Here is a 15,603-nt window from a genome sequence, read left to right as displayed (position 1 = left end):
TGTAAATGTCAGCATGTAAATTGTAAAAATCCAGACCACAGTCTCTACGCCTTCAACGCCCAGGGTTTATAGATAGCACTGACATTTCTAATATACACGGCATATTTAACCTTGTTTCACATTTATGATTAAGCTTTTTTTCTCTATGTAGGTAATCATTTGTTCCCTAAAAGATACAGTCCTTTGGAAATAGATGGTAGTGATGGTGAATGTAATTAGTCCACTTAAAAATGATTAAAACGGCAAATTTTATGTTATATGTATTCTGAACCCAGTGCCCAGTGCCATCAAGTCGATTCCTATCACAGCGACCCTACAGGACAGAGTAGAACTGCCCTGTAGAGTTTCCAAGGAGCACCTGGCGGATTCGAACTGCCGACCCTTTGGTTAGCAGCCATAGCACTTAACCACTATGCCACCAGGGTTTCCCGTATATATTCTACCACAATAAAAAAGATGTTTTTCACGATAAAAGAAGAAATATTATACCTTGTTACTATTGCAAAATTCTTCTTGAAATATGTTTTCGGCAACTAATAACTTTTCTTTTTTCGATAGGATGTACCAATGGGCCGGCATAATTTTCAGAATCGCACTTTAAGGTACGGTCTATCTTCTGCCACCTCCTTTTTAAAGGCCTATTTTAGTTTATTTCTGAAAGTAATTATCATCAATTATAGTAATTTCGAAGGCTACTTCTAAAAGCGACGACTTGTGAAAGGCCTCATTAAATTGCTTTCAGCTTCTAAAAATAGGATGATTCGTGTGGCGTCGTTCGAACTGAGAGGGAAAAGGAGAACACCACCTGGTGAACACTTCAGAACTTTGTGTTGTTTCCTTAAAATGACTTTTCTTAATATTAATGTGTAGGAAAAAACTGCATTTTCTTAAAATGAATATGTTGCTTAAAATTTTATTTTCTTATGTTGAATTCTAGAGATAAAAGCACAGTAAAAAACAATTGCCATGGAGCTGACTCCAGCTTACGGCAACCCCGCGTGTATCAGGGTAGAAGGCACTCCGTAGGCTTTCAGTGGCAGACTTTCTGGAAGTAGATCACCAGGACTGTCTTCCAAGGAGCCTCTGGGTGAACTTGAACCTCCAACTTTATGGTTAACAGCCAACCGTGTCAACTGTTTCCAACATCCAGAGACTCCAAATTCAAGATAAACCCAGCCTTTCTATAGTGAAAAGAAGGGCTTCTGACCAAAGCAAAAAAGCTCCCCAGAATACCCACACTTGCCACCATCCACCACAAAATCACACTCATGGGTCCTTCTCCTTTGCAGTGTTCCTCTATCTTTAGAACTTAGAGTTTTACTTTAATATTGGTTTGGAAATTAAGGTATTTCTTATTGAAGAGGTTAGGATACCTAATGAAAGGCCCAGAACTCACCAGCCTTCCTTTCCCCAAAGGTAGGTCAGTTTATTGGAGGTATCAGTAGTTTTGAAGGAAGGAAGGAAAAATATAAGGCCCAACATATATATTTTTGTAGAAAAAAATAAACAGTTTCATTACTACTTGCCAAAATGGCAGTGATGCGCATCACTCCGGAATCCACCTCTGTCCCTGCGTTTGTTGCACCAAGTTCTAATCTGTATTTTGTTAAAATTTGAAATTGGAACATTAAGATATAGTGCTTAGAGTCCTTATGTTGTACATATCATTGGATTCTTGGGCTTTCGCAGCATTAGTTTTTAAGTAACATGTAGCATATTAAAGAGAATTTAAGCTAATTTTAGGAATATTATAGTTGCTGTAGGATGAGTGACTCCTAAGCCCAGCAAGAGTCTGGATCATCCAGGAGCAACTGTCCCTGGATATTTCATGGACATTCCATGCACATTCCATGGGCATTCCATGGGAGTTCCGTGGGCGTTCCATGGAATGCCTTTCACTTGAAATTGGTTACCTCTTCTGTTACCTAGTCCTGCTGCCCACAATTATACTTCAAGGGTCTATTTTAAAATCACGATGGGAGATGCCTCGTGGAGCTCCCAGTAGTGTGCCTGGGCGATGTCTTCTGGGATGAGTAGATGCTATTCCCTTGATCACCTTAGAAAGGAAGAAGTTGAGGTACTGATGGTTATGAGAATTGCCCAGAACCACAATGCTGTCAAGGAGCACTGGTGGCAGAACAGTTAAATTCTTGGCTACTAACTGAAATGTTGGTGGGTCAAATCTACCCAACAGTTCTGTGGTAGAAAGGCCAGGTAATCTGCTTCCCTAAAGATCACAGCCAAGAAAATTTTATGGGGAAGTTCTACTCTGTCACTATAAGTCCAAATTGACTCGATGGCACCCAACAACAACACCGCTGGTGGAGATGAGGCCCAGCCTTGTGCCTGTCATAGTGACTCCAAAGCCTACCTTCCTCACTGCTCTCCTGCCCTGCTGTCTTGGTCATCTAGTGCTGCTATAACAGAAATACCACAAGTAGATGGCTTTAACAAAGAGAAGTTTACTCTCTCACAGTCCAGTAGGCCAGAAGTTCAAATTCAGGGCACCAGGTCCGGGGGAAGGCTTTCTCTCTTTGTCGGCTCTAGAGGAAGGTCCTTGTCATCAGTCTTCCTTGGTCTGGGAGCATCTTAGCGCAGGAACCTCAGGTCCAACAGATGCGTTCTGCTCCCAGTGCTGCTTTCTTGGTGGTATGACGTGTCCATGTCTCTCTGCTCGCTACTCTCTTTATATCTCAGAAGAGATTGGTATAAGACACTACCTAATGTTGTAGACCTCATCAGTGTAATTGTCACTAATCCGTCTTATTACATCATAGTGATAGGATTTACAACATATAGGGAAATCACATCAGAAGATAAAATGGTAGACAAACATACAGACATACAAGGGAATCATGACCTAGCCAAGTTGACAGATATTTTGGGGAAAATAATTCAATTCATCACACCCACCGCCATCTTTGTTTACCCCACCTACCTCTGAGAGTGTTAATCCTTGTTGACCTCGTGGTCTCGGGGAGAGAACACTGCTTTTAAGTCAGACCCACCCAGGATTCCAGGTGACACTTCAGGGCCCTATAACACCAATGAGATTATAAACCCTCTCTGAGCCTCCAGCTTGGCCATAAGTTGGCCTTACAGGATCCTGAAGCATTCACTGAGAAGGTGGGCCACCTCTCCCGTGCTCCTTAGATATAATGGCTACTCATGGTGGTGGTACTATGGAGTGAAATTGGAAACAGGGGTTTAGGGCAAGGAGCAAAAAGGGGGTCAGATGGTAGGTGCCACAGCAGGACAAGGACAGAAAATCAGACAGCAGAGTATAAGAGGGACAAAGTCCTGGTAGCAAACCAAGAATTCCTGGTGGGCAGTTTAATAGCCCCTCAGGGTGTTCTATCACCTCCACAGCAGAGATCATATCATAAAATTATGGGAACTGAGGAGTGTCATGAATTGTCCAGATAACTACCAAATACAAATAATGCGTAGGGATAGCTGGCATTGCTGTATTGAGCACTAGCCCAGCATTCTCTAAGCTAATCCTCAAAACAGACTCAGCAAGGTGAGGCCACTGTTAGCCCTGAGCAAGGCAGGGAAGAATTACATTTCCTGTGTACCCCAAGGTACCTACACCATGCCCTCCTGAGATGGACAGATAGCAGCTGTCGAGTCACTCCAACTCATAGCGACCTTATGAGCAGCAGTCCATCATCCTCATGACCGCCAACATGTTTAAATCCATTGCTCACTCCTAGGCATTTAAACACTTTGCAAAATGGAAAGTAGCAAAATTGAAGTCAGGAGGCTTGAAGTCTAGACTCGGAGCTGATAAAATACCGCGAAAGGTCTGTGGTTGCACATCACGCCACTTGTGAGGATCCCAGCTTCCCAGCTATAAAGTGAGAATGCTATAAAGTGAGAATGTGCGAGCCAGCCTACATGACTTACATGGTCCCTTGCTTTTTTTAAGAAGGAAGACAAAAAACAAAATTCACCTCTTGAAAAAGTTTATAATTTGGCATGCTAAACTCTTTCATTCAGTTGGCTTGATACCTGTGAGTAGATCACTTAATACCATTCTGTTTTTTCTGAACCAACACTGCCCTTGGCGTGTCTGAAGAAGGCACCAACCCATCAAGGTGGGATGATGGAACTGGAAAGCCTGTCCATCTCATCAGTAATGATCCTGTGAGCTTTGGCTGCAGGTTAATGTGACATTGCATATTCAGTGTGATTGCTGTCTGTGGATATCTACAAGCAATTCCGAACTCAGAGAATGGTATCTTCATTCCAGATTAGCAGCCTTGTTCAATTCATAACTTAACCAGCCAGAACGCAGAGAAGTGAAGTGCTCATTCCACAGTTGACTTGGAATCTTTGCCAACACTGGGCTCTAGTCACAGGCATGGTTAGGCAAACTGCAGGGAGATACATGAGCTTTGCAGTAGATATTTAACTTTTAAAAATAGGTGTATTTTCGATTTTCTTATTGACATTGTTCTCATGTCAATTGTCAAATGAACTGTGAGGAACTCTTGTTATTATTTTGATATAACTTATTTATAAAGTATCTTATGTTATGGCTGAGATTATCTGCTGCTGAGTCAAGTGAGTGATCAGTGCAGATAAGTGGGATTTTCTGTGATAAAAACACTGAAAATCCATTGATGTCGGGTCGATTCCAACTTATAGTGACCCTGTAGGACAGAGTAGAACTGCCTTGTAGGTTTCCAAGGAGCAGCTGGTGGGTGTATTCAAACTGCTGACCTTTTAGTTGGCAATTTACTCATCGATTTACTCAATACACAGAGTAGCTGCACGTTCATAGAGAAAAGCTTCCTCATAAACTGTCATTTTCTTTTTCTTTTTTTACTTTATTAGCAGGATTAAAGAGATTTTGGCATCATTGAGAAATAGCCTTAGTATTTACTTTAGCAATAATATTCTTACCCATAATATTTCATTTTTTATAGAACCAAGTCACAAAAGAAAAGATTTGAAGAAGAATTGAATGAAAGGATGATCCAAGCCATTGACGGAATCAATGCTCAGAAGTGAGTACTTTTAAATCTCAAATTAACGTTCATCTCTTATTTCAAACCTATTTGAAAATGTCATATTTTCCAAAAATATTTCACAGCAAGCTCCGTAATACTTACATGGCAAAATCAGGTTGCCTGAGATAATTCATTCATTTCACTGCCATTGTCCTTAATAATAAGTCCTGTTAATAGCATTTCATCTTTTTTAAAAATTTCTAGTTCCTTTCTGCAAAATGTATTCTCCAAGTAAGACACTGATAAGCGAATGAGATATAGAGAGAAACATTATGGATACTGTGATCATCAAGTGGTATTTTCAAAGCTCAGTGGGAATTCTCTAGGCAAAACTCTCTAAGTTGTACTGTGTGACATCATCCATCTATTCCCTGCAAAGTCAGAGAGTGTGGCAATATCCACCTTCTAAACCCTGGAAGAGGGTCTTTAGCATGAGAGTCTGAATTCACCTAGGGCAACGGAAAGAGGATGACTCTTGGGGAGCTAAATATCATTCAGTCGGTGAGGTGAAGAGCTGCTTTTGTGGTTTTTAAAAGTGCCATTTGTTGTTGTGTGCCACCTAGTTGACTCCGACTCATAGTGACCCCATGTGACAGTGTAGAACTGCCCCATAGGCTTTTCTAGGCAGTAATTGTTACAGGGGAGCCCTGGTGGTGCAGTGGTTAAGAGGTATGGCTGCAAACCAAAAGGTCAGCAGTTTGAATCCACCAGCTGCCCCTTGGAAACCCTAGGAGGCAGTTCTACTCTGTCCTATAGGGTCGCCACGAGTCAGGATTGACTCATCAGCAACAGTTTTTTTCTTTATCTTTTTTTAAATCTTTACGAGAACAGATTGCCAGATTTTTCTCTCATGGTGCCGCTGGGTGGGTTCGATCCACCAACCTTTGTGTTAATAGACAAGCATTTAACCTTTGTGCCACCAAAGCTCCTTAAATAGCTCAGGAGATGTGGGCGCAAAAGTATAAAGAAGGATGGTCGTACTCACCAGCCATACACCTCTGAGATGTGTGCATCCTAGCTGAGCCCTGAAGGCAGAGGGCACACGAGACACTCAGCACACATTTGCTGAATTGAATTGTAGCAGAAGCCCCAGTAGGCCCATATGAAAACCCTTCATGGGCAAGTTTCCACCCTTAAGAAAACCTAACTATTTAATTTTCATACAGAAAGCTGATTCATAGAAAGTATAAATGGTTTCCACCTAAAACAATTTGCTTCTCATAGCAACCCAATAGAACAGAGTAGAACTTCCTCCATAGGGTTTCCAAAGAGCAGCTGGTGGATTCAAACTGTTGCCCTTTTGGTTAACAGCCATAGCACTTAATCATTGTGCCACCAGGGCTGCAAAATTAGGTTAAAGAATCTCCGTTAGTATGTGGCATTACAAAATGCACGCCTGTTCTAGATTGTTCCTTGAAGGTATTTGTTTTTAGAAAATTTACAGGGCTTATAAAAGAATCGTATGAGTGTATGCATATATGGAGATGTATGTGGTGTGTGTAGAGTGTGTGTGTGTGGTGTGTGTGTGGTACGTGTATGTGTCTGGTATATGTGCACGTGTGTGTTGTGTGTGTGGTGTGTGTGTGCATGTGCATATGTATCTCTGCAATTGGGTCTCTTGGTCGGCCAAAGTTGCAGTGCAGATATCCTGGCACATCATATTAACACCTGCCTGGAGGTCATTCTCTTGCCTTCCCACCTGTCATAGAGTCCTGGGGTCCCACCAGCAGGGGCCTGGGCAGGTGCTCTGCCTTGCCTGGTACCCAGGAGCACTGTAAGAAACAGCCTGTACCCCTTCCCAGTGGAAACCTAGAGCCACTACATACAGAAACAAGCCATTACCTGGAATCTCCCAGCAGGTAAAGTCTAGTGTTGTGGATTGAATTGTGTCCCCAGAAATATGTATTGAAGTCCTGGACCTTGTACCTGTGGATGTGATTCTGTTTAGAGATAGGGTTTTCTTTTGTTATGTTAGCGAGACCATACCAGAGTATGGTGGGTCCTAAACCTAATCACGTCTGAGTGGTGTTTTATAAAAAGAGCAAAATAGAGGCAGACAGACACACACATACACACACATACCCACAGCCATGTTGGGACACAGACTGCATCCTAACGTGGCGTTAAGACGAAGACAGATACAAGCCCGGGAACACCAAGGATTGCTGTAGCTACTAAAAGCTGGAATAGACAAGGAGGCCATCCCCTAGGAGCCACGCCCTGAATTGGACTTCTAGCCTCCTGAGATGTTAGAAAATAAACTTCTGTTCTTGAAATTTACCACCTTGTTATTTTTTGTTATGGCAGCCCTAGATAACTGGGACACCCAGGGAAAAATCTGATTTCATATCATGTAGGGGAAGGATATAGTCATTCAGCCAGAGAAATGGCAGCTGGTCCTCGGTGATCCAGCAGAACACAATGCAACATGGGAAGAAGAAGGGATCTTCCTCCTGTCCCTGACAAAGTTTAGTAAATTACAATAATAATAAACATATATAAATCAATCTCAGCATGCCTTTATGCAGGACACAAAAGCACACACCTTCTTAAAATACTTTTGTACCCACCTTCTTGAGCATGTTTCCATCATTGAAAGCCCAAACACTTGCTTTGCTGTATTTTTGTCATGGTTGTGTTGGAATTGTCTGTTTGCTTTGTATCATTTAGTATCTCGATTCACGTCTAGTGAACACTTTTGTGCTTCAAGGTAGTTTCATTCTAAAGGGAGTCTTAACATTGGTATAACTGCTGATGCTACAATTTTCCAAACGAATTTCTGAAATCAAATAGTAAAAATGTCATAAGAAGACCCTTTTGCTGTTGAGTCAATTCCGACTCAAAATGACCCTGTGAGACAGAGTAGAACTTCCCCATAGGGTTTCCAAGGAGCAGCTGGTAGATTTGAACTGCCGACCTTTGGTTAGCAGAGCTTTTAACTCCTGTGCCACCGGGGCTCCAAAAACGCCATACAGCTCTCAAAAAACAAAAAGGGAATTTAAAAAATGGAGCCCATTTTGCATATAGTTTATGATCATCTTCAGTCCGCTTGGCTTCTGCCTTATTCGTTGACCCGTCCTGTGCTGGAAGCCCTGGAGGCATAGTGCTTAAGTGCTACGGCTGCTAACCAAAAGGTTGGCAGTTCAAGTCCACCAGGCACTCCTTGGAAACTCTTTGGGGCAGTTCTACTCTGTCCTTTAGGGTCGCTATGAGTCGGAATCGACTCGACAGCAGTGGGTTGGTCTTCTTGTGCCCTTACATGACACCCTTCTGCTCCTGTTTGCATTTCTCTTGAGGATTCAGCAGGGATGCAGGCTTGATGCACCCTTCGCTTCTGTCCTGCCCACGAAATCAGGGTTATTTATGTGCAGATTCCCATTGGTGCATCCGTTTATTCCTTGCACACGCATTTGTAAAGCCCGAGTAGACGTCAGCCATTTGCTCAGCAGAAGGCACTGCAAGACGGCAGCACAGGCTTCCCTCAGAGACCTGATAGTCCAAGTGCGTAGACAGAGAGCGGCCATCAAGACAGCTCCAACTCTTGGCAACCTTCTGTACAACAGAGCTAAACGGTGCCCGGTCCTGCGTCGTCCTCATGACCACTGGCACCTCTGAGCCCATCATTTCGGTTATTGTGCCAACCCATCTCACCAAGGGTCTTCCTCACCCTGGCTGGTGCTCTGCCTCAACCAATGCAAAGCAGCCAAATCAGACAGTGCTCTGTTGTGATCCGTAAGGTTTCCACTGGCTCATTTCCAGAAGTAGGTCTCCAGGACTTTTCTTCCTATTCTGTTTTAGTCTGGAAGCTCTGCTGAAACCTGTCCACCATGAGGTACCCTGCTGGTGGCATAGCTTCCAGCGTCAGAGCAACGTGCAAGCCACCACAGTACAGCAGACTGACAGACGGGTGGCAGAGTCTAAGTAAGGGGAAATAAAAGTCATCGCACTGTGTACGCGATGATAAAACAATGTAGAGGTGGTGATGACAGCCCAGAGAGAAGCCATGAAAGCTGGACTGTAGAGTGGTGAGTTTTCTGGATGAGGTGACCCCTGAGCTAAGCCCTGGAAGATAACAAGAGCTAGACAGAGAAGGAAAGGCCAATGGGGAGCACAATGTGTGGGTACCTCTCCAGGTCCTGAGGGTCCAGCCAGACACACCTGCAGATGTCTCTCCGGTGAGAGCTGAGAGCTGACAGTCAGGTTCACTGCTCAGCAATTTGTACGTCGCCCAAAGGAGGCTGGAAGTGGATGCCACTCAAGTGTTCTCAGCAGTGAGTGGGGCCGTGACGCCTTCCACGAGGAGACCCTGGTTCTATCCCCGGCCAGGGCACCGTGTGTGCAGCCACCACCCACATGTCAGTGGAGGCTCACGTGTTGCTGTGACGCTGAACAGGTTTCAGCGGCGCTTCCAGAATAAGAAAGACTGGGAAGAAAGGCCTGGTGATCTATTCGGAGAACTCAGACGTTGAAAGCCCTGTGGGTTGCAGTGTTCCAGCCCACGGCCGATCATGGGCATGGCGCAGGACCAGGCAGTGCTCTGTTCCATTGCGTGCTAAGTGGCCGTGAGCTGGGGCCTGACTAGCTGATAGCCAGCGAGAGCGCAGATCCATCCTGTGGGCCCATGGAGGATGGCAGAGAGGCGAGGCTTGAGACAGGTCGACCTGCGGAGACTCCTGACCAAGCCAAGCAGGAGATGGCCATGCCCCACTTAGGGGACGGGGCCAGGGCAGAGGTTCAGACTCCTGCCCAAGCCAAGCAAGAGATGGCTGAGGCAGGAGAAGTTCAGGAGAGGTACCTGGTCGCAGCCTGCGTAGGTAAGGACCTCTCCTCCTGGGAGCCAGGGAGTGAGGAGAGGGCCAGCATGGCGGGAGGAGGGTGCTCAGGGCTCAGGCTGGTCCCTACTTTATTCCCAGCAGCAGTTTTGTCGCTTAGGAATCAGACTGTTCTGTAAGATACATTTCAACAAACCAGTTGCCACTGAGTTGACTCTGACTTCTGGCGCCTCCGTGTGTCTCAGAATAAACCTACTCTCCACAGGGTTTTCAGTGACTGATTTTTCAGAAGTAGATTGCCAGGCCTTTCTTCCGAGGTGCCTCTGGGTGGACTCAAACCTCCAGCCTTTCGGTTACCAGCCAGGTGCATTATGGCACCGCCCAGGGACTCCCATTTCAATAAAGCATGTGATGCCTCCCCAGTGTGTGTATAAAATACAGTAGGAAGGAGGTGATATCACTAGTTCTGAGGGGAAAACCTTGGCCTTGGAGGTCAAGGGCACAAGTAGCTGGTGGGTGGTGGGGAATATGTGGTCCATGTGCTTGAATATGTCTGAGTGTGTTGTAGCTGACCCACACATGTACTACAGTCAAAGGAGAGGGTCTCAGACCGCAGGGCTGAGGGAGAGTTGAACCCCACACCGAGGGCCACCTGACCAGCATCCTTACTTCATTTCTGGATCACAGACCACCGTCCCAAATGCGGTGGTCTCCTGGGCCAGTGTGCACAGTGGAGGCCATGGAGGCCTTTGAGTTCACGCTGTGTGAACACTTGCAACGTGGTGGTCCCTCTATCCCAGCATCCCCTCTGCTGTGAGATGCTGCGCTGTAACATTCCAGATGACTCCCAGGAGAATGTGGGGATGCCTGCACCCCTCAATTTGAGTTAGGAGCTGTCTTAGTTATCTAGCACAAATGAGTGGCTCTAACAAACAGAAATTTATTTTCTCACAGTTTAGGAGGCCGGAAGTCTGAATTCAGGGTGCCAGCTCTCTTTCTGTCAGCTCTGGAGGAAGGTCCATGTCTCTTTTCAGTTCTTTATCAGCAGCCTTCATTCGGTTTCCCCTGTCTCTGCTTTTTAAAAAAAAAAAAAAACCTGTCGTGTCAGGTTGATTCGGACTCACAGTGATTCTGTAGGACAGGGTAGAACTACCCCGTAGGGTTTCTAAGGAGCGGCTGGTGGAGTCGAACAGCCGTCGCTCGCCATAGCTTTTAACCACCGCGCCACCAGTACAGAGGTTAGGATTTACAACATATATTTTGGGGGACACAATTCAATCCATAACAGGAGCCTTCTGTTGGAAACTCTGGTGGCGTAGTGGTTAAGTGCTATGGCTGCTAACCAAAAGGTCGGCAGTTCGAATCCACCAGCCACTCCTTGGAAACTCTACCGGGCAATTCTACTCTGTCCTATAGGGTCGCTATGAGTCGGAATCGACTCGACAGCAGTGGGTTTGGTTTTGGGTTTTCTTTTCGGAATTTCCTCCATTGGGCCTGGTGAAAACAGCTTCATGTACGTTAAGAAAATTAAGCCTGTTGCTGTTGAGTCAGTTCCAACTCATAGCAACCCTGCAGGACAAAGTCAAACTTCCCCATAGGGTTTCCAAGGAGTAACTGATAGAGTCAAACTGCCAACCTCTTAGTTAGCAGCCAAATGCTTAACCGCTGCATCACCAGGTCTCCTTCAAATACTTTAACAGGGATTGCCTATTGTATAGCCCAGGGGTGCAGGGAGTTTCTTCATGTCACCAACCACATGTGTCAGGAAAAATGCCACGAGATCGTGACTGGAACATGCACTGCAAACTCTGTCTCTCTCTATCTCCCTATCTCTCCCTGTCTCTCTGTGTGTTTCACTGTCTCTATCTCTCCGTGTCTCCCTGTCTCTCTATCTCTCTATTTCTCCTTATCTCTCTCTGTTTCCCTGTCTTCCCCTGTTTCTCTATCTCTGTGTCTCTCTGTATCTTTCTCTGTCTTTCCCTATCTCTCTGTGTTTATTTTTCCCTATCTTTCTCTGTCTCTCTATCTCTCTGTCTCCCTATCTTTCCCTGTCTCTCTGTCTCTTCCTATCTCTCCCACTCTTTCTCTGTTTTTCCCTATCCTTCTCTGTCTCTCTCTCTCTCTAAACTAAAACCAAACCCACTGCCGTTGAGTGGATTCCGACTCATAGCGACCCTCGGGCCCTATCTCCCCCTATCACTCTGTCTGTCTCTGTTTTTGTGTGTCTCTGTCTCTCTGTCCCTTTCCTTCTATCTCTTTCTCTACCTCTATTTCTTTCTCTCTCAACTAATCCACCCCTACAAAAAAGCACTTGTCCTTAGCTCACGAGAATCTTTCTAGAATGTTCTACAAGCTAGTAATGAGGACTGAGGCCATCTTGGAGAATTCAGAGGCAGGTTAGGCCTGTAGGAAGAATGCACCCTCCCTGATTCCGAGGACGAGGTGAGAAGAGTTAGGCCTGTCAGGTATTTTGACAAGGAAACTGGCAGAGCAAACTGGACTTGCTGTGAAAACAGGACGAGAGGAGAAGCCGGGTGGAATCCAGCTGATTCCCGAGGCACCAATCCCGGCCTCACAGTGTAGGAAGCACGATGCTACTGGGGACAGGAGGAATGGAGGGCTGGCTTGAGCCCTGGCCACCTACCTGGAGGCACAGGTACCTTCTCAGGACCTGGAAGACTGGAGCTGCCAACAAATGAGACCCTTATGGCATTTCCACTTCATAAATCACCCTCTTATTTTATTTCCAAGCTTATGTTACTCAGGAGCTCTTTTAAACTAGATTTTCTACTCTCAGTAAGGAAAAAAAATGTGTTTAATAAGATACTTGCATACATTATGCATAGTTTGATATTCAGTGATAAGTACGTTGTTTTAAAAAGTAGTGTAATTACTATTCCGCCACTTGTCTGTCAGTTTGTCATACTGTCAGTTTGTCATACTGTGATGGCTTACGTGTTGCTGTGACACTGGAGGCTATGTCACCGTATTTCAAATACCAGCAGGGCCTCCCATGGTGCTTCCGGGCTAAGACAGACTAGGAAGAAAGACCCAGCAGCCTACTTCTGAAAAGAATTAACCAGTGAAAACCTTATAAATAGCAGTAGAACATTGTCTGATATAATGCTGGAAGATGAGCCCCTCAGATTGGAAGGCACTCAAAATACAAACTGGGGAAGAGCTGCCTCCTCAAAGTAGAGTCGACCTTAATGACATGGATGGAATAAAGCTTTCAGGACCTTTGTTTGCTGCTGTGGCACGACTCGAAAAGGGAAGGAACAGCTACAAACATCCTTTAATAATCAGAATGTGGAATACACAAAGTATGAATCTAGGAAAATTGAAAATGATCAAAAATGAAGTGGAATGCATGAAGATCAACATCCTAGGCATTAGTGAGCTGAAGTGGACTGATATTGGCCATTTTGAATCAGACATTCATGTGTTCTACTATGCCAACAATGACAACTTGAAGAGGAATGAGGTCACATTCATCATCAAAAAGAACATTTCAAGATCTAGCCTGAAGTACAACACCGTCAGTGATGAGATGATACCAGACATCTGAAAGGAAGACCAATTAATATCAGTATTATTGAAATTAACACACCAACCACTAAGGCCAAAGGTGAGGAAATTGAAGATTTTTACCAACTTCAGCAGTCTGAAATTGATCGAACGTGCAGTCAAGATACATTGCTAATTTCTGGTGATTGGAATGTGAAAGTTGGCAACAAAGAAGAATGATAAGTATTTGGAAAATACAGCCTTGGTGATAGAAATGACAGTGGGATCCCATGATAGAATTCTGCAAGAGTAACAACTTCTTCATTGCAAATGTTTTTTTCAGTAACGTAAATGGACCTCACCAGATGGAAAACACAGGAATCCAATCAACTACATCTGTGGAAAGAGACAGTGGAAAAGATAATGTCATCAGTCAGAACAAGGCCAGGGGCTGACCGCAGAGCAGACCAAAAACGGCTCATATGCAAGTCCAAGTTGAAGCTGAAGAAAATTTTTTAAAAGTCCACAAGAACCAAAATACAACCTTGAGTATATCCCACCTGAATTTAGAGACCATCTCAAGAATAGATTTGACACATTGAACACTAATGAACAAAGGCCACCCAAGTTGTGGAATGACATCAAGGACATCATACATGAAGAAAGCCAGAGGTCATTAAAAAGACAGGAAAGAAAGGAAAAACCAAAATGATGTCAGAAGAGGCTCTGAAACTTGATTTCAAACTTAGAGTAGCTAAAGTGAATGGAAGAAATGACAAAATAAAAGAACTGATTTCAAAGGGGAACACAAAAAGACAAAGTAAAGCATTATAATGAAATGTGCAAAGACGTAGAAAACGAAAAGGGAAGAACATGCTTGGCATTTCTCTCTGAAAGAACTGAAGAAAAAATTCAAACCCTCAGCTGCAATTTTGAAGGATTCCACAGACAAAATATTGAACGACGCGGAAAGCATCAAAAGAAGATGGAAGGAGTACACAAAGCCACTGTACCAAAAAGAATTGGTCAGTGTTCAACCACTTCAGGAGGTAGCATATGATCAAGAACTGATGATATTGAAGGAAGAAGTCTAAGCTGCACTGAATGCCTTGGTGATAAACAAGGTTCCTGGAACTGAGGTAATATCAATGGAGGTGTTTCAACAAATGGATGCAACACTGGAGGTGCTCACTTGTCTATGCCAAGAAATTTGGAAGACAGCTACCTGACCGACTGACTGAAAGAGATCCATATTTGCACCCATTTCAAAGAAAGGTGATCTAACAGAATGCAGTAATTATCAAACAATATCATTAATACCACATGCAAGTAAAATTAAAAAAAAAATTTAGCTGATAATTATTCAAAAAAGGTTGCAGCAGTACAACAGGGAACTGCAGGAAATGTGAGCTGGATTCAGAAGAGGACGTGGAACTAAGGATATCATTGCTGATGTCAGATGGATCCTGGCTGAAAGCAGAGAATAACAGAAACATCTTTACCTGTGTTTTATTGACTACGCAAAGGCATTTGACTGTGTGGATCATGACAAATTAATGGATAACGTTTTGAAAAATGGGAGTTCCAGAATACTTCATTGTACTCATGTGGAACTGTATGTAGACCAAGAAATAGTCCTTCCAACAGAACAAGGGGATATTGCATGGCTTAAAATCAGGAAAGATGTGCATCAGGGTTGTATCCTTTCACCATACTTATTCAATCTGTATGCTGAGCAAATAATCTGAGAAACTGGATTGTATGAAAAAGAACAGGGCATCAGGAATGGAGGAAGACTCATTCACAGCCTGTGTTATGCAGATGACACAACCTTGCTTGACAAAAGGACTTGAATCACTTACTGATGAAGCTCAAAGACCACAGCCTTCAGTATGCATTGCACCTCGACATAAAGAAAACGAAAATCCTCACAACTGGACCAATGAGCAACATCATGATAAACAGAGAAAATATTAACGTTGCCAAGGATTTCATTTTACTTAGATCCACAATCAACAGCCACGGAAGCAGCAGTCAAGAAATCAAATAACGCATTGCATCAGGCAAATCTGCTGCAAAAGACCTCTTTAAAGTGTTAAAAACCAAAGATGTCACTTTGAGGACTAAGGTACACCTGACCCAAGCCATGATATTTTCAGCAGCCTCATACATGTGTAAAAGCTGGACTGTGAATAAGCAAAACTGAAGAAGAATTGATGCCTTTGAATTATGGTGTTGGCGAAGAATATTGAATATTGGGTGTACCATGGACTGCCAGAAGAATGAACAAGTCTGTCTGGAAAGAA

General features: G+C 44.0%; 1 protein-coding gene across 1 annotated transcript in view; it reads left to right on the top strand.

Annotated features, from left to right (window-relative positions):
- ADCY2 (adenylate cyclase 2) overlaps positions 1-15,603 on the top strand; it is a 515,387-nt gene that overhangs the window by 374,341 nt on the left and 125,443 nt on the right. Inside the window, exons 11-12 of the mRNA XM_010588063.2 lie at positions 559-602; positions 4,935-5,015. Of these exons, the coding sequence (XP_010586365.2) occupies positions 559-602; positions 4,935-5,015 (125 nt within the window). The remainder of the gene's footprint in view (positions 1-558; positions 603-4,934; positions 5,016-15,603) is intronic.

Source organism: Loxodonta africana, chromosome 2, assembly GCF_030014295.1.
Source record: "Loxodonta africana isolate mLoxAfr1 chromosome 2, mLoxAfr1.hap2, whole genome shotgun sequence".
Lineage (NCBI taxonomy): Eukaryota > Metazoa > Chordata > Mammalia > Proboscidea > Elephantidae > Loxodonta > Loxodonta africana.
The sequence above is the reverse complement of the archived record's forward strand: the minus strand, read 5'-3'. Positions and strand labels throughout refer to the sequence as shown.